The 23529-nt window shown below is 35.3% G+C and overlaps 1 protein-coding gene across 3 annotated transcripts in view; it reads right to left on the reverse strand.

Annotated features, from left to right (window-relative positions):
* Positions 1 to 11105: 11105 nt before the first annotated feature.
* Positions 11106 to 23529, reverse strand: part of TECRL (trans-2,3-enoyl-CoA reductase like) — a 141696-nt gene continuing 129272 nt past the window's right edge. Inside the window, exons 10-13 of one of the 3 annotated variants that reach the window (XM_069593118.1) lie at positions 20969 to 21054; positions 20377 to 20422; positions 19206 to 19329; positions 11106 to 11316 (exon numbers count right to left, since the gene is read on the reverse strand). In XM_069593118.1, coding sequence (XP_069449219.1) covers positions 11190 to 11316; positions 19206 to 19329; positions 20377 to 20422; positions 20969 to 21054 — 383 coding nt within the window. In that variant the 3' untranslated portion in view covers positions 11106 to 11189. Of the gene's footprint in view, positions 11317 to 16833; positions 17524 to 18612; positions 19330 to 20376; positions 20423 to 20968; positions 21055 to 23529 lie in introns of those variants that run through there. The other 2 variants (XM_069593119.1, XM_069593120.1) reach the window with 2 other exon arrangements.

Consider the following 23529-nt stretch of genomic DNA (forward strand, 5'->3'; position numbering starts at 1 on the left):
GAGACATTACTTTGTCAACAAAGTCCATCTAGTCAAGGCTATTTTTTTTCCAGTGATCATGTATGGATGTGAGAGTTGAACTATAAAGAAAGCTGAGTGCCAAAGAACTGATGCTTTTGAACTGTTGTGTTCGAGAAGACTCTTGAGAGGCCCTTGGACTGCAAGGAGATCCAACTAGTCCATCCTAAAGGAGATCAGTCCTGGGTGTTCATTGGGAGGACTGATGTTGAAGCTGAAGCTCCAATACTTTGGCCACCTGATACGAAGAGCTGAATCATTGGAAAAGACCCTGATCCAGGGAAAGATTGAGGGCAGGAAGAGAAAGAGACGGCGGAGGATGAGATGGTTGGATGGCATCACTAACTCAATGGACATGGGTTTGGGTGGACTCTGGGAATTGGTGAAGGACAGGGAGGCCTGATGTGTTGCAGTTCATGGGGTTGCAAAGGGTCGGACACAACTGAGCGACTGAACTGAACTGAAGAAAAATACTTGATAAATATTTTAATTGGCCAAATGATCCACTCTTCATTGCCATAGAGAAAGAGCAGAAACAGACTCCAGAGGAGGTTTACCAGAGACATGAATCTTCTGAATTATAATAAATACATGAATGCATCTGAGATAGTCTACTGAAAAAAAAAAAAACAAACAATATGACTCCTCATTTTTTAACTATAATGAAACACTTGATTATGTATCCAGTATAGAAATGTATGGATATTTTATTTCCAAAAGTTTTATCTTTTTGTTTATATAATTTATACCAGAAGAATTGACCCCACCTATCTCAGTCAAATGGTACAATTAATTGCTTATATTTTGAAACATAATTTTCAGCTACCACTGTCAATATTTTAAAAATAAGTTCAAGGGTGCTAATGAGGACTATCCTCTATCATGTCATTTAAAAATAAACATGCACAGTTGAGATTAACAAATACAAACACCTGGGTGAAAGAATTACAAATGTAAGAGATATAAATAACTACAACATAATTATATTTTTAATTATTTATGGTCTGTTAGAATGTGATTTTAGATCACCTTTACTGGAAAAGCTATTAAGATTTGTTTTTTCTCTTAATATTAGCCTTTTTAGAAATTTGGTAGTTATAGTTTAAATTAGTAAGGTAAAAGGTATACACATTAATCATATAAATGAATATAAAAATTGAACATCTAAACAGATTCTAGGTTCAAGGATTACCTGTGTTTGAAAATCTGATAATTTGATAGGAAGCAGAAGGTGTTTCCTATCAAAAGCACAGCAATCTAATGCACAGCTTCTTTCAAATCCTGAATAAGTTGCCTTCATTCTTTCCACTTAAGAAAGAACCAGGTTGAAGTACAAAAATTTTTTTTTATTTGAAAATATTCAGTTTCAAGATTTTCCTGTGTAGACAGCAAAGTTTTCTTTCAATTCAGTGGACATAGTTCTATAGCTTACTATTTTCTCTTGTCAGAGAAATGGAAGAACACGGAAACTGAAAATTTGAGGCTACCAAGATATTTATTATGACCTACATTGTAGTGTAGTTTCCAGAGACTCCATTTGGTTAACTTAATACATAATCAATCTTTGGACATGTGACTTGCAGGTCCCAAGCAATAAATACTTCCTGTAACATTAAGTGGACTGTGCTTTCAGGCAAGATTTCAAGACCAAAATAAAATTAATATAAATCATGAATAAAGATGATATTTATAATTACATCATTTAAAACAGAGTGTGAACATTAAGGGAAGAGATTAAAATTCACTTGGCTAAGGCTTTGGAAATGTATCAATTATCAGACTCAGGAATGAATGGATAGAATAAATAGAAAAGTAACAAGAATTATTTTATTGAATGCCTATTATATAATAGAGGCATTATGCATGTAGTGTTTCACCTAATCTAATAATTTTACCATACATTTAGTATCTTAATTCCCATTTTCATAAATAAGAAATCAAAGATAAGTTTAATTTAAAGATTCCATGTGTTCACTTAAATAATGAGGACAGTTAAAATCTCATCTAGAGTTTAGCTTGGAAGGTATAAAGCTCTTCTGCAATTGAGCATGTTTGGGAAGGAACAACGACTCCTATATTCCAATATAAGAAAAAAAATTTTAAATGAGTTTTCTTTAAATTCTCAAATACCTTACCTTGGCAGCCCTTCTCTAATTAAAAATCAACTCTGAAACATAAAATCTGTATCGCCAGTCCAGGTTCGATGCATGATACTGGATGCTTGGGGCGGGTGCATTGAGCCGACCAAGAGGGACGGTATGGGGAGGGAGGATGGAGGAGGTTCAGGATGGGGAACACGTGTTTACCTGTGGTGGATTCATGTTGATGTATGGCAAAACCAATACAATATTGTAAAGTTAAAATAATAAATAAATAAAATAAAAGGTGAAACAAACAAACAGACAAAATCTGTATAAATTAAAGATTTACTCTGCATGCAGTGTTGAAAATGTTGAAAATCTAGTATGCTAACAATATCTTTATTGATTTTAGAAATTTACCTCAAAACTGGAAATGTGCAAAAATTACTCTTCCGGTAAAATTATCTAAAAATTAAATAGGCCTAGAGAGTACTCCCCCCTGGAAGAGGTCATGGCAACCCTCTCCAGTATTCTTGCCTGCAGAATCCCCATGGACAGAGGAGCCTGGGGGTTTACAGTCCATAGGGTAGCAGAGAGTCGGACACAGCTGAAGTGACTTAGCAGCAAGAGCAGAAAGGACTCATAAATGTAAGCTTTGAGCATACAGAATCTCAAATTCAAAGATATATATGTGTGTGAAATTATTAATTATGAAAGCATGAATTTTATGTGTAGGTCTATGTAAGAAACTGATGGGGCCCAACTTTTGTGCAGCAGGCCCTACGTATCTGCAGACACAGAACTCACAGATAAGGAGGGCTGACTATAAGGGACTTGAGCTTTAGAAAATTTTTATATCCACGGGGATCTTGAATAAATGAACAAAACTGATGAATAGCAAACTAAAAGTGTGTGTATTATGTATGTAAAACCAAACCAAACTAAACCAAAAAAATATCCATCAAATTCAGAACAGTCCACTTTAGGAAAGCTGAGTATGCATTTACTGCTGGGCAACAGATTCTTCTTAGTTCTTAGGAGAAACCTTTCCCCTGTTCTGAGTACAGTGAACTTCTTTGTTTTGCTTGACAGTGTGCATTATAGGGCATTTGGCCAGTTCCACCAGTATATCTGTCCCTTCAGGAAGGGGAGAGGATCTTCACCTGCATCATAAGGGGGGTGCATGCTATTCATCACCCCAAATCATCTATGGGGTGAGGCCTGCTGGCCATGGGAGTTCTGCACACACTATAGATACTGATTTTGTTGTATCTCATTTCCTTTCTTATGTAAAGCATTGCTCTACCAGTGACTTGTGAGTTGAGTCTTTCTTGAAAACTCCACACCTGTAAGAGTATGCTTAGTAATGTCTGTGAACAAATACTTCTGATGGTTGGCATTATGACTTTTGCCATCATTTTTATTATGGGAAACCTCACTTGGGACTGGTAGTGTGGATCTTCCTTCCCAACAGATAGACTATCCTGTTTATGTCTGTGATATCTAGTTGTGTGATTCAAGTCCTCTATCTGTTTACTTATCATTTGTCTAGTTGCTCTTCAGTTAAGTTCAGTTCAGTCATTCAGTCATGTCTGACTGTGACTCCATGAATCGCAGAACGCCCGGCCTCCCTGTCCATCACCAACTCCCAGAGTTCACTCAGACTCACATCCATCGAGTCGGTGATGCCATCCAGCCACCTAATCCTCGGTCGTCCCCTTCTCCTCCTGCCCCCAGTCCCTCCCAGCATCGGAGTCTTTTCCAATGAGTCAGCTCCGCATGAGGTGGCCAAAGTACTGGAGTTTCAGCTTTAGCATCATTCCTTCCAAAGTAATCCCAGGGCTAAACTCCTTCAGAATGGATTGGTTGGATCTCCTTGCAGTCCAAGGGACTCTCAAGAGCCTTCTCCAACACCACAGTTGAAAAGCACCAATTCTTCAGTGCTCAGCCTTCTTCACAGTCCAACTCGCGCATCCATACATGACCACTGGAAAAACCATACCCTTGACTAGACGGACCTTAGTTGGCAAAGTAATGTCTCTGCTTTTCCATAGGCTATCTAGGTTGGTCATAACTTTTCTTCCAAGGAGTAAGCGTCTTTTAATTATAGGGCTGCAATCAACATCTGACGTGAGTTTGGAGCCCCCCAAAATAAAGTCTGACACTGTTTCCACTGTTTCCCCATCTATTTCCCATGAAGTGATGGGACCAGATGCCATGATCTTCATTTTCTGAATGTTGAGCTTTAAACCAACTTTTTCACTCTCCTCTTTCACTTTCATCAAGAGGGTTTTTAGTTCCTCTTCACTTCCTGCCATAAGGGTGGTGTCATCTGCATATCTGAGGTTATTGATATTTCTCCCGGCAATCTTGATTACAGCCTGTGTTTCATCCAGTCCAACATTTCTCATGATGTACTCTGCGTATATGTTAAATAAACAGGGTCACAATATACAGTCTTGATGTACTCCTTTTCCAATTTGAAACCCATCTGTTGTTCCATGTCCAGTTCTAACTGTTGCTTCCTGACCTGCATACAGACTTCTCAAGAGGCAGGTCAGGTGTTCTGGTATTCCCATCTCTCTCAGAATTTTCCACAGTTTATTGTAATCTACACAGTCAAAGGCTTTGGCATAGTCAATAAAGCAGAAATAGATATTTTTCTGGAACTCTCTTGCTTTTTCCATGATCCAGTGGATGTTGGCAATTTGATCTCTGGTTTCTCTGCCTTTTCTAAAACCAGCTTGAACATCAGAAAGTTCATGGTTCACGTACTGTTCAAGTCTGGCTTGGAGAATTTTGAGCACTACTTTAATAGCATGTGAGATGAGTGCAATTGTGCAGTAGTTTGAGCATTTTTGTCCATTGCCTTTCTTTGGTATTGGAATGAAAACTGACTTTTTCCAGTCCTGTGGCCACTTCTGAGTTTTCCAAATTTTCTGGCATAACAGCACTTTCACAGCATCATCTTTCAGGATTTAAAATATCTCAACTGGAATTCCATCACCTCTACTAGCTTTGTTCTTAGTGATGCTTTCTAAGGCCCACTTGACTTCACATTCCAGGATGGCTGGCTCTAGATGAGTGATCACACCATTGCGATTATCGGGGTCATGAAGCTCTTTTTTTGTACAGTTCTGTGCATTCTTGCCACCTCTTCTTAATATCTTCTGCTTCTGTTAGGTCCATACTGTTTCTGTCCTTTATTGAGCCCATCTTTGTATGAAGTGTTCCCTTGGTATCTTTGATGATCTTGAAGAGATCTCTAGTCTTTCCCATTCTGTTATTTTCCTCTATTTCTTTGCATTGATCGCTGAAGAAGGTTTTCTTATCTCTTCTTGCTATTCTTTGGAACTCTGCATTCAGATGCTTGTATCTTTCCTTTTCTCCATTGTTTTTTGCCTCTCTTTTTTTCACAGCTATTTGTAAGGCCTCTACAGTCAGTCATTTTGCTTTTTTGCATTTATTTTCCATGGGGATGGTCTTAATCCCTGTCTTCTGTACAATGTCACAAACCTCATTCCTCAGTTCATCAAGCACTCCATCTATCAGGTCTAGTCCCTTAAATCTATTTCTCACTTCCACTGTATAATCATAAGGGATTTGATTTAGGGCATATCTGAATGGTCTAGTAGTTTTCCCTACTTTTTTCACGATAAGTCTGAATTTGGCAGTGAAGTATTCATGATCTGAGCCACAGTCAGCTCCCGGTTTTGTTTTTGTTGACTGTATAGAGCTTCTCTATCTTTGGCTGCAAAGAATATAATCAATCTGATTTTGGTGTTGACATCTGGTGATGTCCATGTGTAGGGTCTTCTCTTGTGTTGTTGGAAGAAGGTGTTTGCTATGACTAGTGCATTTTCTTGGTAAAACTCTATTTGTCTTTACCCTGCTTCATTCTGCATTCCAAGGCCAAATTTGCCTGTTACTCCAGGTGTTTCTTGACTTCCTACTTTTGCATTTCAGTTCCCTTTAATGAAAAGGACATCTTTTTTGGGTGTTAGTTCTAAAAGGTCTTATAGGTCTTCATAGTACCATTCAACTTCAGCTTCTTCAGTGTTACTGGTTGGGGCATAAACTTGTATTACTCTGATATTGAATGGTTTGCCTTGGAAACGAATAGAGATCATTCTGTTGTTTGTGAGACTGTATCCAAGTACTGTATTTCAGACTCTTTTGTTGACCATGATTGCTATTCCATTTCTTCTGAGGAATTCCTGCCCTCAGTAGTAGATATAATGGTCACCTGAGTTAAATTCATCCATTCCAGTCATTCTAGTCATTATAAAATCTGATAATGAAATCTTTATTATTTTAGAAATGTTTGTATCTGTTTCTTGAATTCTGTAACTATATGCTTCGTGTTATATGATAGTTTATTATTAGGGGCATCAGTTCAGTTCAGTCGCTCAGTCGTGTCCAACTCTTTGTGACCCCATGAATTGCAGCACTCCAGGCCTCTGTGTCCATCACCAACTCCCAGAGTTCACTCAGACTCATGTCCATCGAGTCAGTGATGCCATCCAGCCATCTCATGCTTGGTCGGTCCCTTCTCCTCCTGCCCTCAATCCCTCCCAGCATCAGAGTATTTCCCAGTGAGTCAACTCTTCTCATGAGGTGGCCATAGTACCGGAGTTTCAGCTTTGGCATCATTCCTTCCAAAGAAATCCCAGGGCTGATCTCCTTTAGAATGGACTGGTTGGATCTCCTTGCAGTCCAAGGGACTCTCAAGGGTCTCCTCCAACACCACAGCTCAAAAGCGTCAGTTCTTCGGCACTCAGCCTTCTTCACAGTCCAAATCTCACATCCATACATGACCACAGGAAAAACCATAGCCTTGACTAGACGGACCTTAGTCAACAAAGTAGTATCTCTTCTTTTGAATATGCTATCTAGTTTGGTGACAACTTTTCTTCCAAGGAGTAAGCGTCTTTTAATTTCAGGGCTGCAGTCGCCATCTGCAGTGATTTTGGAGCCCCCCAAAAAGAAAAGTCTGACATTGTTTCCACTGTTTCCCCATCTATTTCCCATGAAGTGCTGGGACCAGATGCCATGATCTTAGTTTTCTGAATGTTGAGCTTTAAGCCAACTTTTTCACTCTCCTCTTTCACTTTCATCAAGAGGCTGGTTAGTTCCTCTTCACTTTCTGCTATAAGGGTGGTGTCATCTGTATACCTGAGGTTATTGATATTTCTCCCAGTAATCTTGATTCCAGCTTGTGTTTCTTCCAGTCCAGCGAGATATTTACATTTTCTATGTCTTCTTGATATATTGAAACTTTTATTAACATATGATGTCTCTTTCGGATCTTGCAAACTCTTTTGATTTAAAGTAGTTGATTTGTCTTATATTAGTGTTGCCCAACCTTGCATGGAATACCTTTTTCAAGCATTTCTCTACCTATTTATATCTTTGGATCTAAAGTAAGTCTCTTGTAGATAGCATATATATGAATCATGCTTTTCTTTTTTGTTGAATTCATCCTGCCAGTATCTTTCTTTTGATTGGAAAGTTTGTCCATGTATATTTAAGCTACTTACCGATAAGGAGGGGCTTAATTTTGCTATTTGTTTTCTATTATAACTATCTTGTAGCTTTTTTTGGTCCCTCATTTCCTACATTACTGTCTCTTTTTTGCTGAGCTGTATTTTTTCTAGTGAAACATTTTAATTCCCTTCTGCTGTCCTTTTCTGTATATTATGTAATTATTTTTTTGGTTACTATGGGGTGATATTTAGCATTCTAACATTAAACACTCTAATTTGAATTTATACCAGCTGAATTTCAGTAACATAGATAAACTCTGCTCAGTTACACTTCCATCCCCACTCTTTTCACTTATTGATGCCACCAAGTTACATCTTTGCATGTTGTGTGCCCAAAATCATAAGGTAACCATTTTTAATATATTAGTATCAAATTATTCAAAAAACAAAAAAAGAGTTACAACCCAAAGTTATAATAATACTAGCATTTTATTTTTTTTATTTTTAAAAAATATAAATTTATTTATTTTAATTGGCAGTTAATTGCTTTACAATATTGTATTGAATTTGCCATATAACAACATGAATCCACCACAGGTATACACGTGTTCCCCATCCTGAACCTCCCTCCCTCCTCCCTCCTTGTACTATCCCTCTGGGTCGTTTCACTGCACCAGCACCAATACAGTATACTAACGCATATATGCGAGACAGCAAAAGAGACACAGATGTATCAGTTCAGTTCAGTCACTCAGTCATGTCCGACTCTTTGCGACCCCATGAATTGCAGCATGTCAGGCCTCCCTGTCCATCACCAATTACTGTAGTTCACACAGACTCACAGTTGTTGTATAAATTCAACAAATTCTTCCTATTTGGAACCAGTCTTACTTACATTTATTATAAACTTAAATCCACATGTTAGTTAAGTTGTAAGTGCTTAATAAATAATGACAAGTAGTTATAGTCAGGGCTTCAAAGTTTAAAAGTATATGTGTACCTATTCTTCTCTAATTGATCACAGGTGTGGAGAATTAACCAGGGAAACAGCTTTTTAAACCAAAATAGGTTAAATAGCAAAATAGCTAGATGAATAATTTGCTTTCAATTTTTCTCTTGATGAAATATGTTAGATAGTAATGAGGTTACTTTATTTATGACAATTATATGTTTCAAATGTTAAAGGTGCACAGATGAATCAATAAACATATCTTCTGGACCAATACAGATATACTGGTGGAAAATGTGGAAATGTTCCAGTTGATCCAAGGGCTGGCAGTGTGCAGAAATGAGAAGGTTTTACTGTAATCAAGATCTTCTGTGGTTGTGGGATGACTTCAGGTACTGGGTTTTCAATCACCAGCACAAAAAGAAAAAAAAAAAATCAGTTTATCAGGATAATCTATTAAAACTGGAAAGTCCTCTAATAACATAGGTCTAGATATGTAACATAACTTTTCGTTCATGAAGTGAGAAGCCAAAGTGAAACTGCACAGTTGGTATCAATATAGAAAATCACCAAATGCACTGTTGTGCCTATTGCTGATGCTTATGGATTACATAGTTTGGGGGATTTTCCAAATGAAAATTTTGTGGGTATTGATAGCTTTCACCTCTTGAATCCTAAATACAATTACATGTTTTTGTTTTTGCTTTTTCATGATCATTAAGTAATGATAGATTGTTTTAAAGTCTATAATGATTATATTTTATTTTTCTCATATACCCTATAATTAATTTCAGGACTATTTGGACCAGTTTACTACTTTATAATTTCCAAATTATTATCCATATTTCTTTAATCTCATTGTCTGCTGATGAGTGGGGCTGTGCTCCCTCCCTGTTAGTTGTTTGTCCTGAGGCAGCCCAGTTCTGGGGTCTACAGGCTCTATGGTACGGCTCCTGGAGATCTCCAAGAAGAGGTCTTATGCCAACATGTGCCTCCCAGGACTACTGCTGCCAGTGCCCCTGTCCCCATGGCAGGCTACTGATGACCCACATCTCCACAGGAGACCCTCAAACACTCACAGGTAGGTTTGGCTCAGTCTATCACAAGAATAGATTTGAAAGTTTTTCTTCTTTCTCCATGCTCCTCTTGTGGTCCCACTGCTTGATCCTGTGCTTCTCTCTGGGGAGAGGTGTTGGTCTGGCTGATTCACTGTTTTAAACATTGTGCATTCAGAATCATGGTTCTTTCCTGGGGCTCCCACCTGTCCTGGCACCAGCAAAGGACAGGGAAGCCTGACATGCTAAAGTTCATGGGGTTGCAGAGAGTCAGACACGATTTAATGACTTAACAACGACAATCCTATTTCAGCTCTACTAATAACTGACAGTGTAACTGTGGACAGTTTAACAATCCTATATAGCCAAGATTCTCAATGACAGCACTATTGCTATTTTCAACCAAGTAATACTTCATTGTTCATATTGAGGGCTGTTGGAGGAGGTGTATCGTGTGTATTGAAGGAGGCTTAGCAGCACTTCAGGATTCTTTTCTGTTGTTTCCAGTAGTAACCTCCCAGTCATAGCAATCAAAAATACCTTAAATATCATAAAATATTTTCTGGGGGACAAAAGCACCACGTTTGTAAGCCACTGATATAGACACTCTTAAAATCTACTGTCTTCAACAATACTATTAATATTTGAAGCTTATTAAATGAAAATATGTAGTTCCTGATGGTCAGTAAATGTTAGCTGTTCTCATTGTTTTGATTTTGTTACATGTTAATACATAGATTTGTTTTTCTTTTTGAAATATGTGTCTATAAATTACAGAGATATGTTTCACAAAGGAATATTTTATTATCTATAAATTATACTTATATGTTTCCTGTGCCTGCTAGAAAAATAAATTATGAATAAAGTTGTGACTATATTACATTTTTATAGGAAATGGAAGAATAAGAAGGCATGCCTTATTCAAGTGGGTAGGTACAACTCTGTGCTTTTGAGAAGACAAAGATGGCAAAGCCGCAAGAGGAAGCAATAATTATTCTTGTGAAATTTGAAAACCCTGAATATTACTATTAAACAAGGAGATGCTAATTGGGTGAACGGAAATAAGTAGTAAATGTAGATGTGCACAGAATAGATACTTTTGGAAGTAAGAATATAGATGTTGGAGCTGGAAAAGTTTTGCTAAGTAGAGAGAGGTTACTATATTTCTTTTTAATATAAGCAATATTGCACATCTTTTTTGTCTTTTCATCCTAGCTAGAGTGCAGGTCACTATGACCTATCATCAAAAAAGAGAATCTCAAACTGAGATAAAATAAATCATGTTTTAATCTATTCTCATTTATTAGTGAAAGGGATAACTATATGTAATATGGCTGGGAAATGAGCTCAGCATCTTCATTATTTTGGGCTACTATAACAGCATACCATAGACTGAGTACCTTAGGGGGAGAAATATTTCTCACAGTTCTAAAGGTTGGGATCAGGGTACCAGTGTGATTGAGTTCTGATGCAAATGTTGAAAGGGATGAGGATGTCAAATAAACAACTAGAAGAGTTTGTGCAAAGCTACATATGATAATGTTTATTAATCTTGCATGTTTTGAATAAAAAAAACGAATAAATCACAGCAATTGTACAGTTAGTCTATATTTTTAGAAGTCATGCTCACTTTTCTTTTTGAGAGGTCAGTGGTAACTACAAGATAGCAGAATGGGTTGCAGGGAGGGGGCCTCTGGGATGCTGAAGCATTCTTTTTCTGGAATAATCTGAAAACAGATTAAATGTTACTAGATTCTTCTAAATGTATTCCTATGTCATCTCTTTTACCGATAACAATTTTCCAGAAGAGATATAGAATATCACATTTCTAAAAGCATATCTAAAAGCATATTTCTAAAAGATTCCATTTTAATGCTTGTTACCCAGCATATATTTTTTCTTAGTTAGAATTAATATATATATATACTATACTGTCCTCTTTAAAATTATCTTGATGCAAATTTAAATGTGCCAACTCCTCATTTTCTTATCTTCTCTGACAAATTTAAATATTCTAAAATAATACATCAAAGTAATGTTAGATCCAGACTGGTCTAAGAGTTATGCATGTCCTCTCAATATCTCTCCAAACCCAGTACAGTTTACTCAGTATATTCTAAGTATAGTGGGTGATTTGTTGATCCTCAAACACACCAAGGTTTTGCTGTATCAGTGCCTTATATAAGTCAGTTTTATTTGTCTCAGACATTGTTCCAGCAATACTTCACCTGGTTAAAATACTCTATAAGTGACAGCTGAAAGATCACCCAGTTAGAGAGGAAATTCATGGTCTCACCATATGTCTCATCCTGCCCCTCATATTAGTCTTTACTCTGTCATAGCATATAATTCATTTCCTTATAACATGATCACAGTCTAAATTTACTTTGCTACTCACTTGATTATTATGTTCTCATTTTCTCTCTTAAATGAAGTTCCAAGAAACCAGAAACCCTGTTTACTTTATTCAGAAGGGCTCAGAACTATTTTCTCAGAAACCAAATACCAATAATTATTTTAACAAATTACTTGACATTATGTTGTATAAAAACTAAAAACCAGTAATATAAATCAAACAAAGATGTTATATAATTTTAGAAGTAATAATAATTGAAAATTACTTGACTCTATGACCATTCCCTATAAGCGAAAGGATATTATAGGTTGCTTACCTCAAATACCTCATTTTATAAAAAGAAACCACATATCTAAACAGGTTAAAAACCTTAGCCAATGTATAATATTTAACAATAATAATTCATAAATTACTTACTCTTTTTCTATAAATTTATTTATAATGTAGCAGTACTTGGATTAAAAAATACTCATCAGTATTATATATCCTATTGTACTTTTTATTGAATTAACCAAGAGATGATTAGGTAAAATATAACAATTCCATCCACTTAGAAATCCTGCCAGGGAGTATGAGAGAGCTTTTGGAAAAAAAATCATTTGGTGAATGTATAGCAAGTAGAAAAATGAATTGTAAGTAAGAATTCATTATAGAAATAATATTTATTTCCAGGTTTAGTAGAATGACAGGATATACAGAAAATTTTGCTTTGTCATTGTTGTGAACATATCTTATATTCAATGTAAAAAGTAAAAATTTTAGGTACCAGTCATTTCTCAGTCAAATAATATAAAAATATTACTTCTATATCACCAAGAAAATAAATTTTTATGCTTATACATTCATTTTAAAAAGTATTTCTGAGTATATTTTTCTTACATATTTTTAAAACTTTTATCAAGCTACCGTTAAAAACCAAAATCCCATTTTAGCAAGGAACTTCTGCCTCCAAAAGTGATTTTGTACATTTCCATGATCAAACCTCCTCTGAAGGAAAGCTAATTATAGGTTTCAGTATGCACCTGGGTGAAAATTAACTTTTAAGCAGCCTTTAAAATAAATGGTTTTTAATTATTATCATTATGCAAAAGCTGCATAAATGCCTTTAATTGTACTTATAAAGTAACATTTGTTATAATCACCTCTAATATCCAGGAGAAACTACAACATCTTTTTGGGGGGGAGGGAGGTGGGAGGGGGGTTCATGTTTGGGAACACATGTAAGAATTAAAGATTTTAAAATTAAAAAAATTAAAAAACTAAAGAAAGAAAAAAAAGAAAAGGAAATGCAAAATAAAATAAAATAAAATAAAATAAAATTAGAAGTAATCCTCATTATTGATTTTCAGGTCATTTTATTAGCACAGATATCATAATTGAAATACATCAACTGCTAAAATTTAACATGTATTGATAGTTACTCAAAATTGACCTTAAAATTTCCAGAAAATAAGTTTAATTACTAGAAGAAGAGTAAAAGTCAGTATGCACGATATTCAACTATAATGTTGAATTTTGTGATTTGATTACCCTTCAATATTAAGCATAATATTTTTCAAAGAGAAGTAAAATTGAAGATGCACATTTGAAAAATAAGACTATATTTCATCTATTTAAAAAGATTTTATGCTTCCATTTTGTATTGTATCTTTTAAGAAATGATATTGCTAAAAATTATTGTGTCTGTCTGTGTATGAGTTAGAGAATAATGTTTCCACAATATTTTGCTAAAAAGCAAAATGTGCTAAGGGTCTATTTTTATTTAAACTTAGAAATTTTAAAAATGTGAAAAAAAATTAAAAATATCTTTAAAGTAGCAACTTGAGGTAGAAATGATGAAAGGGTGATCAAGAAAGGCAACAGGTCATGATAATATGAAGTGGTGTAGCAGCTGATTCAACTTTAGTTTCTTTGTATTTCTTTTGATTTATCTCCCTCTTCAGCTACTTTTTATAAGAAATGTGTAAAAGATGAAGATGTGGCATTTTAAAAACACTTTCATTTTTTTTTTACTTTTGTGTTGAAAAAGTATTATTCCAGACAATTATTTTAAAATTAGCTATCAATGACTAAATTTAACTGTGATGCTTCTTTTTAATATTGTATGTAATTACAAATCTAGTATCTGTCAGAAAATTCTAACTTTAATTCATTAAATCTTGAATACCTATATTATAAAACTTCAGTGAAAGATATTAGCTACCACTCTAATACTTCAAATTGAAGACAGAAACTATAGCTTGCAGGCATTCTAATTGTTACATAAAATGATTTGGAGGTAGAGGCTAAGATCTGTGAATTGTGACTCTGCTTACTGCTGTTTAAAAATATCTCCAGCATTTGCTTGGAATAGGGCCTTTATTAGTAAAGACATAATAATTCCTACTTTGACCTTTTTAGCATTCTTTTTTTTAATTTTATTTTTTACATTTAAGCCATACTGTGTGGCATGTGGTATCTTGATTTCCTGACCAGGAATCAAATCCATACACCCTGAGGTGGAATTGTGGATTCTTAGTTTACTGGACTGCCAGAGAAATTCCTAGTAAATTCTACATTAAGAGAGGCAGGTTTATTTGAAAAACTCACTCCAGTCTGCTTTGGCTTGTTTTATCCTCCTGAAAATCCCTTAAGTTGATTCACATAGATTTGTGTTAATAGAAGAGAGTTACTAAACACCAAATAAATGAGTGGATAACTCCATTTATGAAAATATTATTGGACATTAATCATTAGTTCATAGATCTATCTCAGAAGAAAGACTCATGGTATATTTGTATATATCAAACAGCAATGGTATATTTCAAGTTTTTAAACTTTTTTTATTTTATTATTAATGGTATGTCCCACAAAAATGATAGAAATGGAGAGTAAATGCATTCTAATGTAAAATAATGGAGAAATGGCCTGAGAGAAAACTGCTCATGTGAAATAGGACATTTAGTACAACCATGGTAGATAATTTTTAACAGGAATATACAGATTGAGGTAGTAGCCATGCCTATGAAGACCAAGGAATAAAAGAACCAAAATTATCTTTACCAGTTCAGTTCAGTCGCTTAGTTGTCTCTGACTATTTGTGACTCCATGGACTTCTGCATACCAGGCTTCCCTGTCCATCACCAACTGCTGGGGCTTACTCAAACTCATGTCCATTGAGTCGGTGATGCCATCCAACCATTTCATCCTCTGTTGTCCCCTTTTCCTCCTGCCTTCAATCTTTCCCAGCACCAGGGTATTTTCAAATGAGTCAGTTCTTCCTATCAGGTGGGCAAAGCATTGGAGTTGTCTTCATATATGTTTTCAATTAAATTAATTCTACTAGCAATGTATTTTATCCTCATAAGTTATATAGGGGCTTCCCTGGTGGTTCAGATGGTAAAGAATCTGCCTGCAATGCAGGAGACATGAGTTAGATCCCTGGGTCAGGAAGATCACTTGGAGAAGGGAATAGCTACCTGCTCCAGGATACTTGCCTTGGACATCCCAATGACAGAGGAGCCTAGCAAGCTACAGTCTGTAGATCACAGAATCAACAAGATTTAGTGACTAGCAATTACAGCAATAGCAAACATAGTCCAATACTTCATAGGGCTCATTTCCCCAAACACTGAATGAATAAGGGAATATACACACTTTGTAATTTGCATAACCTCATTGTGAATTGATTTCTTGGGCTATAGAGCCAGAAATATTGCCACGGGGAAAACCAAGTGGAGCCTCTGAAATTACACTCATTCTTTTGTAAGTATAAACAAGCTGCATCCCAATGAATGATTCAGTTCAGTTCAGTCACTGTGTTTCCTCCGACTCTGTGACCCATGGACTGCAGCACGCCAGGCTTCCCTGTCCTTCACTATCTCCTAGAATTTGCTCAAACTCATGTCCACCGAGTCGATGATGACATCGAACCATCTTATCCTCTGTCCTCCCCTTATCCTGCCTTCAATATTTCCCAGCATCACGGTCATTTCCGATGCATCGTCTCCTCACATCAGGTGACCAAAGTATTGGAGCTTCAGCTTCAGCCTCAGTCCATCCAATGAATATTCAGAACTGATTTCCTTTAGGATGGACTGGTTGGATCTCCTTGCAGTCCAAGGGACTCTCAAGAGTCTTCTCCAACATTACACTTCAAAAGCACCAATTCTTTGGTTTTCAACCTTCTTTATGGTCCAACTTTCATAACCATACATGACTACTGGAAAAAACATAACTCTGACTAGATGGACCTTGTTGGCAAAGTAATGTCTCTGCTTTTCAATATGCTATTTAGGTCACTGATAGCTTTTCCTCCCAGGAGAAAGCATCTTTTAATTTCATGGCTGCAGTCACCATCTTCAGTGATTTTGGAACCCCATCCAAAATAAAGTCTGTCACTGTTTCCATTATTTCCCCATCTATCTGCTGTGAAGTGATGGGACCTGATGCCATGACCTTCGTTTTGTGAAGGTTTGTTTTATGCCAGCTTTTTCAATATGCTCTTTCATGCTCATCAAGATGCTCTTTAGTTTCTCTTCACTTTATGCCATAACTGTAGTGTTATCTGCATATCTGAGGTTATTGATATTTCTCCCAGCAATCATGATTCCAGCTTGTCCTTCATCCAGCCTAGCATTTCCCATGCTGTACTCTGCCTATAAGTTAAATAAGAAAGGTGACAACGTACAGCCTTAATGTACTCGTACTTCTTTCCCAGTTTGAAACCTGTTCATTGTTGCAAGTCTGGTTCTAGCAGTTGCTACTTGACCTGCATGCAGATTTCTCATGTGGTCTAGTATTCCTATTTCTTTAAGACTTGTCCACAGTGTTGTGATCCACACAGTCAAAGGCTTTAGTGTAATAAATGAAGCAGAAGTAGATTTTTTTTTTTTCTGGAATTATCTTGTTTTTTTTTTTTTTTTATGATCCAGTGGATGTTGGCAATTTTATCCGTGGTTCCTCTGCCTATTTTAATTAGTGATTAGTGCTACGCCTAAAGAGTCAGACTGAACTAAGTGACTAACACTGCCCTGTTAAGTGGCCATATAGGAACTCTGTTTCCTAGTCGATATGGCTGATGATAGCATCTAAATTGTTCCTTTCTCAAACAATGCAACTTATTTTTAACCAATCCCATATTCTTTGATGGTGACATTATATGTTCAGTTCAGTTCAATCGCTCAGTTGTGTCCAACTATTTGTAATCCCATGAACCACAGCACGCCAGGCCTCCCTGTCCATCACCAACTCCCGGAGTTTACCCAAACTCATGTCCATTGAGTCGGTGATGCCATCCAACCATCTCATCCTCTGTCATCCCCTTTTCCTCCTGCCCTCAATCTTTCCCAGCATTAGGGTCTTTTAAAATGAGTCAGCTCTTTGCATCAGGTGGCCAAAGTACTGGAGTTTCAGTTTCAACATCAGTCCTTCCAATGAACACCCAGGACTCATCTCCTTTAGAATGGACTGCTTTGACCTCCTTGCAGTCCAAGGGACTCTCAGGAGTCTGCTCCAACATTCATAGTTCAGTTCAGTTCAGTCGCTCAGTCGTGTCTGACTCTTTGCGATCCCATGAATCGCAGCACGCCAGGCCTCCCTGTCCATCAAAGTAGAGATGAGGCCTATTTGTCTTTCTCTGTTTAAAGCATAGAATTTTTCACTTGCTAATATCTTCATAATCTTTACATTGACATAAAAATCACAATTATTGAAAATATACACACAAGAATTTTAGAATTTGAGAATGTAGTTGCATTTATAAGATGAAAGTATTCACCTATTTGGAAATACAGCAGCATATCTGCAGTAGAGTATTACTGCAAATAAGTGTGATTTCATGCTTTTATGCTGAACAAATATTAAAATATGCTGTTATATTGTTTTGAGATATTTTAATAAGGTGCACTTGGGAGTACTAAAGCTTTTGAATAGAGGATTTTGTTATTTCTTGAATAGTTGGTCACATATCTTAATAAGAAACACCTACAAAATGCATTTAGACCTACCTTTACCAAGAATATTTTGTCAAATATCTAAATATCTAAGAGCTTTAATAATGATATTTTGATATATGTATGTCTACCTATCTATCTATTTAGATACATTTATATCCAATAACTGGAAAGACTCTAGAAATTAACCAGTGTAAAAAGACCCAATTTAAATATGAATAAATTTTTCCTTTAAGCTTTTAACTAATATGTATTTAATTTTTAAAATATAATTCATCTCTTTGTCAAAGTATATTTGCATATTTACATGCACAATCTTACACTCACTACATGTATTTGAGAAGACATAGGAATTTAAAAACATGAAAATAAAGGAAAATATCTTTCCATTCTTAATGCAGAGGTTAAAAGCGTCTGCCTGCAATGTGGGAGACCTGGGTTTGATCCCTGGGTCAGGAAGATCCCCTGGAGAAGGAAATGGCAACCCACTCCAGTATTCTTGCCTGGAGAATCCCATGGGTGGAGGAGCTTGGTGGCCTATAGTCCATGGGTCGCAAAGAGTTGGACATGACTGAGCAACTTCACTTTCACTTTCACTTTATCTTTCCACTCTTAATCTCAACATTTTAATGCATACTTTCCTCATCATCACCTATTGTCCATTTGAAATATATCTATTTCTATATTCACATATAAACATGATCTATATGTAAATATATATATATATCAGCATAGTATATTCAAATGTTTAATGAGTAATGTCTAGAAAATATTTTGAATGTTGTATTTCCAAAATGATATACAATATATATTATGAATTACCAAGATGCATGGCATATTATAAATATTTAACTTTTAATATAGGTAAAATTGAACTACTGACATAATAGTTTCAAGACATCTGAAATTTCTCGATAACATATTGAATAGAAAGAAAAAATCACTCTCAAAATAATATGTAAAATTCAAGTTTTTGAAATATTGCAATATTCACTTTATAGAATTCAAATATTTTAAATTTTCTTAAGCCAATAGTATTATGAAAGATTTAATGAAGTAAGAACATATCATTCAAGTATCAGTCCCTTGCAAACATACTGGATGCTATTTTCAATTAGCTGTATCTATAATTTCAATTTTTCATTTTCCTCAAGTTTATTACTCTAAATTCAGCTAAATTTTGTTCTTATGTATTTTTACTCAAGCAAAAATACTATTGTTTGTGAATTTATGGAACATAATAGGCAATTATCTTTTGTCAAATTTCGTTTAGTGAGTTATTATACTGCTTTTCTGTACATGAGATAAGATCACTTATTTTTCTTACAGTATGAATGGAATCATTGCTGATTTCCTATGCATATAAGAATTGAATTTCTTCAGATAAATCTTATGTTTCTTTTGTGCCCACAGAGACATCTGGATACTCATCAGAAGTGTAAAAATCCCAACTAGAAGAAAAAAAAATATTGTTTCTTTTTTATTTTTATTATGGACATAACAAGTTATGCTTGAAAAATAATAGCTCTTAAAACATTTCCCAAGTGTCATATAGTTCTCTATCAATTTTTCCTTATTTATATTACCTAGCATCATATATATCCTATCAATACTGCATGGTTGAATAAGCATAAAAATATAGAAATTGACATAATTCTACATTTTTTACATCCCAATACCACATAATATTTCCAAAGAAGAAATTCTTAAAATACATTTGAATTTTTCAATAATAGTTTTTCATATGCATATAAAACACTTCTTCTACACACATATATACATATAAGACAAATCACATTTTTGTACAGTGTAACAAGAATGAATGAAATTGAAATAATATATATCCCTTCTAATAAAATGAGTTTATTACAATTTAACTTCTTTGTGTGTTAAAATGACCAGCATTCAAGGTGACACATTCATGCCCCCAGCCTTCCCTTCACAGATGGATGTGAACACTTGAAGACACAGTATGTACAAGTCTGTGTGCATACATGAGAGAGTTTAAAGTGAAGTGTGTTATTACCACTTCTTTTTAACAAAAACTTGTCTCTTAATAAATATGTTTGGACTATATTTTCTAGTTTGGATTAACCACAGTTCGGTCTCCCTGGTGGCTCAGTCAGTAAAGAATCAGCCTACATGTGGGAGACCTGGGTTGGGATGATCCCTTGGAGGAGGAAATGACAACCCACTCCAGTATTCTTGCCTGGAGAATCCTATGGACAGAGGAGCCTGTCAGGCTACAGTCCATAGGGTTGCAAAAGAGTCACACACACTGAGTGACTAGGCACAAGCATGCAATCACAATTATACAGACATGCATAGTAAACAATGTTTCAATATAATTTTATACTGATAAAAAATCCAAAATATAAATAAAGGCAAAAAAATCCCATTGCAAACATGCCTAATTTCAGTACTACAGCAATTTGTTCTCAGAAACCACTTCTCCTAAAGGTGTATCTACTTCAATCATTAGTAAACCTAGGTCTTACCTGGCAATGTTTGAGTCATGATTGTGAAACTAATCCATGATCCAATCTGTTAGATTAAAACATAAATTGACAAATATTAATAGTCAATCTAGAAATTTGTTCACTTGTGAACAATTAAATAGGCATTGATTAGGTATTTTAAAAGCTTAAAACAGTGGAAAATTTTAAGTAAAAATATATTTCCCAAAGTTATCATTTCATTGTTAAGTATGATAGTGATTTAAAAACTCATAAAACAGTATCATTTTCCTAAGAAAATGAAAGATATTATTTGAAATTTTTTTTATAAAATTCAGAGGCTTCTTAAGACATTTAATGTGCTGTTTATAAAATTTTCTTTAAATATAGATGGATAGATCCACAAATACTATTTATTCTGCAGGAAAAATTGTAAGTGAAGTATTCTAATTTTCTATGCCTATAACTTCAATTGAAATCTGTGTCATAATCTATATTTCTGTCTATGCCTGTATCTACAGACTAAACATAAATATATATCAGGCATGATCTATAATACATGTAAGTACATAAACATATGTAGTTAATATATTATCAAATAAAGTTCAGTTATACACATGCATATATAACATACCTCATAGGTGTAATTAGGACATGAAACCAGGAAAAACATCCATGTAAAGGGGTTATAATTTGGACTTGGAAAACAGGCATTATTTCCTTTTAAAAAGTAGAGTACAATGTCAGTAATGTTTCATATTTCAAATACAGTCATTTATTTATTATATACTTATAAATTCCCTACAACAACTATATATCATATGAAATCTTCATATATTTATAGAAACCTGTTTTACAAATTATTCAAAGGAGACACAGTTTCAAATGTCATAAACTTTTGACTCAAAAAATTCCTTATCATTTTCTGACCATGTCTACAGCTATGTTGCAGTAAAATTACAGGATGTCACCACAATAATCAATTTCTTAAGTTTTAAAATTAAAGGATATATAAACATTATTTTATCATAATAGTTCAGCAGTATTGCCTACTGAGATTCACATTATATTTTAATACTGCTAATGTATTATAACAATTGCTTGCCTCTTCTTATTTTCCTTTAGTGTCAAGAGAATATACTTTTGGTTGAGATTATTAAATACCTCAAAACTCTCTTTCTGTTAAATTAGTAATGATCCAGAGGGAATTTCATAAGTGTGTCATTTGTACCAGAAAAGTATGAAAATCTTTCATAAGAGGATTACAGTGTATATCAGAATAGTTAATATTCAGAAAGTGAAGTCGCTCAGTCATGTCTGACTCTTAGGGACCCCATGGATAGTAGCCTGCACCGGGCTCCTCCATCCATGAGATTTTCCAGGCAAGAGTACTGGAGCGGGTTGCCATTTCCTTCAAGGAATCTTCCCAACCCAGGGATTGAACCCAGACTCCTGCATTGTAGGCAGATGCTTTACCATCTGAGCCACCAAGGAAGTCTCATATTCAGAAGTACCACACAAATTATTTCTGCTTAGTAACCAGGATTGTTATTTACAACTCTCATTATACTTAGCATATTATCCTTTATTTCAGTTACTTTTTGCCTTTAAAATTTTTCAAGAAATATTTTGTATAATTGATTCATAATGATATCGATTTGAACTTTGACCTGTGACATTTGTAAAAGTAAATGTGAATTATAAAATTACTGTGTATTCATAGCAAGACTTAATTGGGTAACAGATCAACTAATCTCTTCTATTTAGATTCTAAAGTCTTAATGAAATGTCAATATGCTGTTTTCAAAACTGTAAGGATTGTTGAACTATCAAAGTGAAAATATATTAGGCAATGTGCAAATTTAATGGACTGCTTATTTCAAGATAAGGATATATATATATATGCCATTTAGTAGAACAGATTCTCTTGGTGACATTTATGCAAACACCTTTGTGTAACATTCATGTATTTATCAAGTGAAAGATGATTAAGGAATCTATCCATGTTAACTGACTTTCAGAAGCAGAATGTGAACACAAGGTAATTTGGGTTAAAGCCAGTTTATGTCTGTTCAATCCCTGGAGGTAGTGGAATGAACAGGGTCCACAAATACACATTTCTTCCAGATGTGGCTTGTAGATTAGATAACCAATGTGTCTTATGATACAAAGAAATATATGTATCTAGGTATTTTCTTCAGTGTGTTAGCTGCTATTATTATAGTAATATGTAAGTTTAGATATTCAGTTCAGTTCAGTTCAGTCGCTCATTCGTGTCTGACTCTTTGCAACCTCATGAATCGCAGCATGCCAGGCCTCCCTGTCCATCACCAACTCCTGGAGTTCACTCAGACTCACATCCATCGAGTCCGTGATGCCATCCAGCCATTTCATCCTCTGTCATCCCCTTCTTCTTCTGCCCCTAATCCCTCCCAGCATCAAAGTCTTTTCCAATGAGTCAATGCTTCGCATGAGGTGGCCAAAGTACCGGAGTTTCAGCATTAGCATCATTCTTTCCAAAGAAATCCCAGGGTTGATCTCCTTCAGAATGGACTGGTTGGATCTCCTTGCAGTCCAAGGGACTCTGAAGAGTCTCCTCCAACACCACAGTTCAAAAGCATCAATTCTTTGGCGCTCAGCCTTCTTCACAGTCCAACTCTCACATCCATGCATGACTACTGGAAAAACCATAGCCTTGACTAGACGGACGTTAGTCAGCAAAATAATGTCTCTGCTTTTGAATATACCATCTAGGTTGGTCATAACTTTTCTTCCAAGGAGTAAGCATCTTTTAATTTCAGGGCTGCAATTACCATCTGCAGTGATTTTGGAGCCCCCCAAAATAAAGTTGACACTGTTTCCACTGTTTCCCCATCTATTTCCCATGAAGTGATAGGACCAGATGCCATGATTTCGTTTTCTGAATGTTGAGCTTTAAGCCAACTTTTTCACTCTCCTCTTTCACTTTCATCAAGAGGCTTTTTAGTTCCTCTTCACTTTCTGCCATAAGGGTGGTGTCATCTGCATATCTGAGGTTATTGATATTTCTCCCGGCAATCTTGATTCCAGCTTGTGTTTCTTCCAGTCCAGCATTTCTCATGATGTACCCTGCATATAAGTACCATCCTAAAGATCAGTCCTGGTTGTTCATTGGAGGGACTGATGTTGAAGCTGAAACTCCAATACTTTGGCCAC

This window comes from Ovis canadensis, chromosome 6, assembly GCF_042477335.2.
Source record: "Ovis canadensis isolate MfBH-ARS-UI-01 breed Bighorn chromosome 6, ARS-UI_OviCan_v2, whole genome shotgun sequence".
NCBI classification, from domain to species: Eukaryota; Metazoa; Chordata; class Mammalia; order Artiodactyla; family Bovidae; genus Ovis; species Ovis canadensis.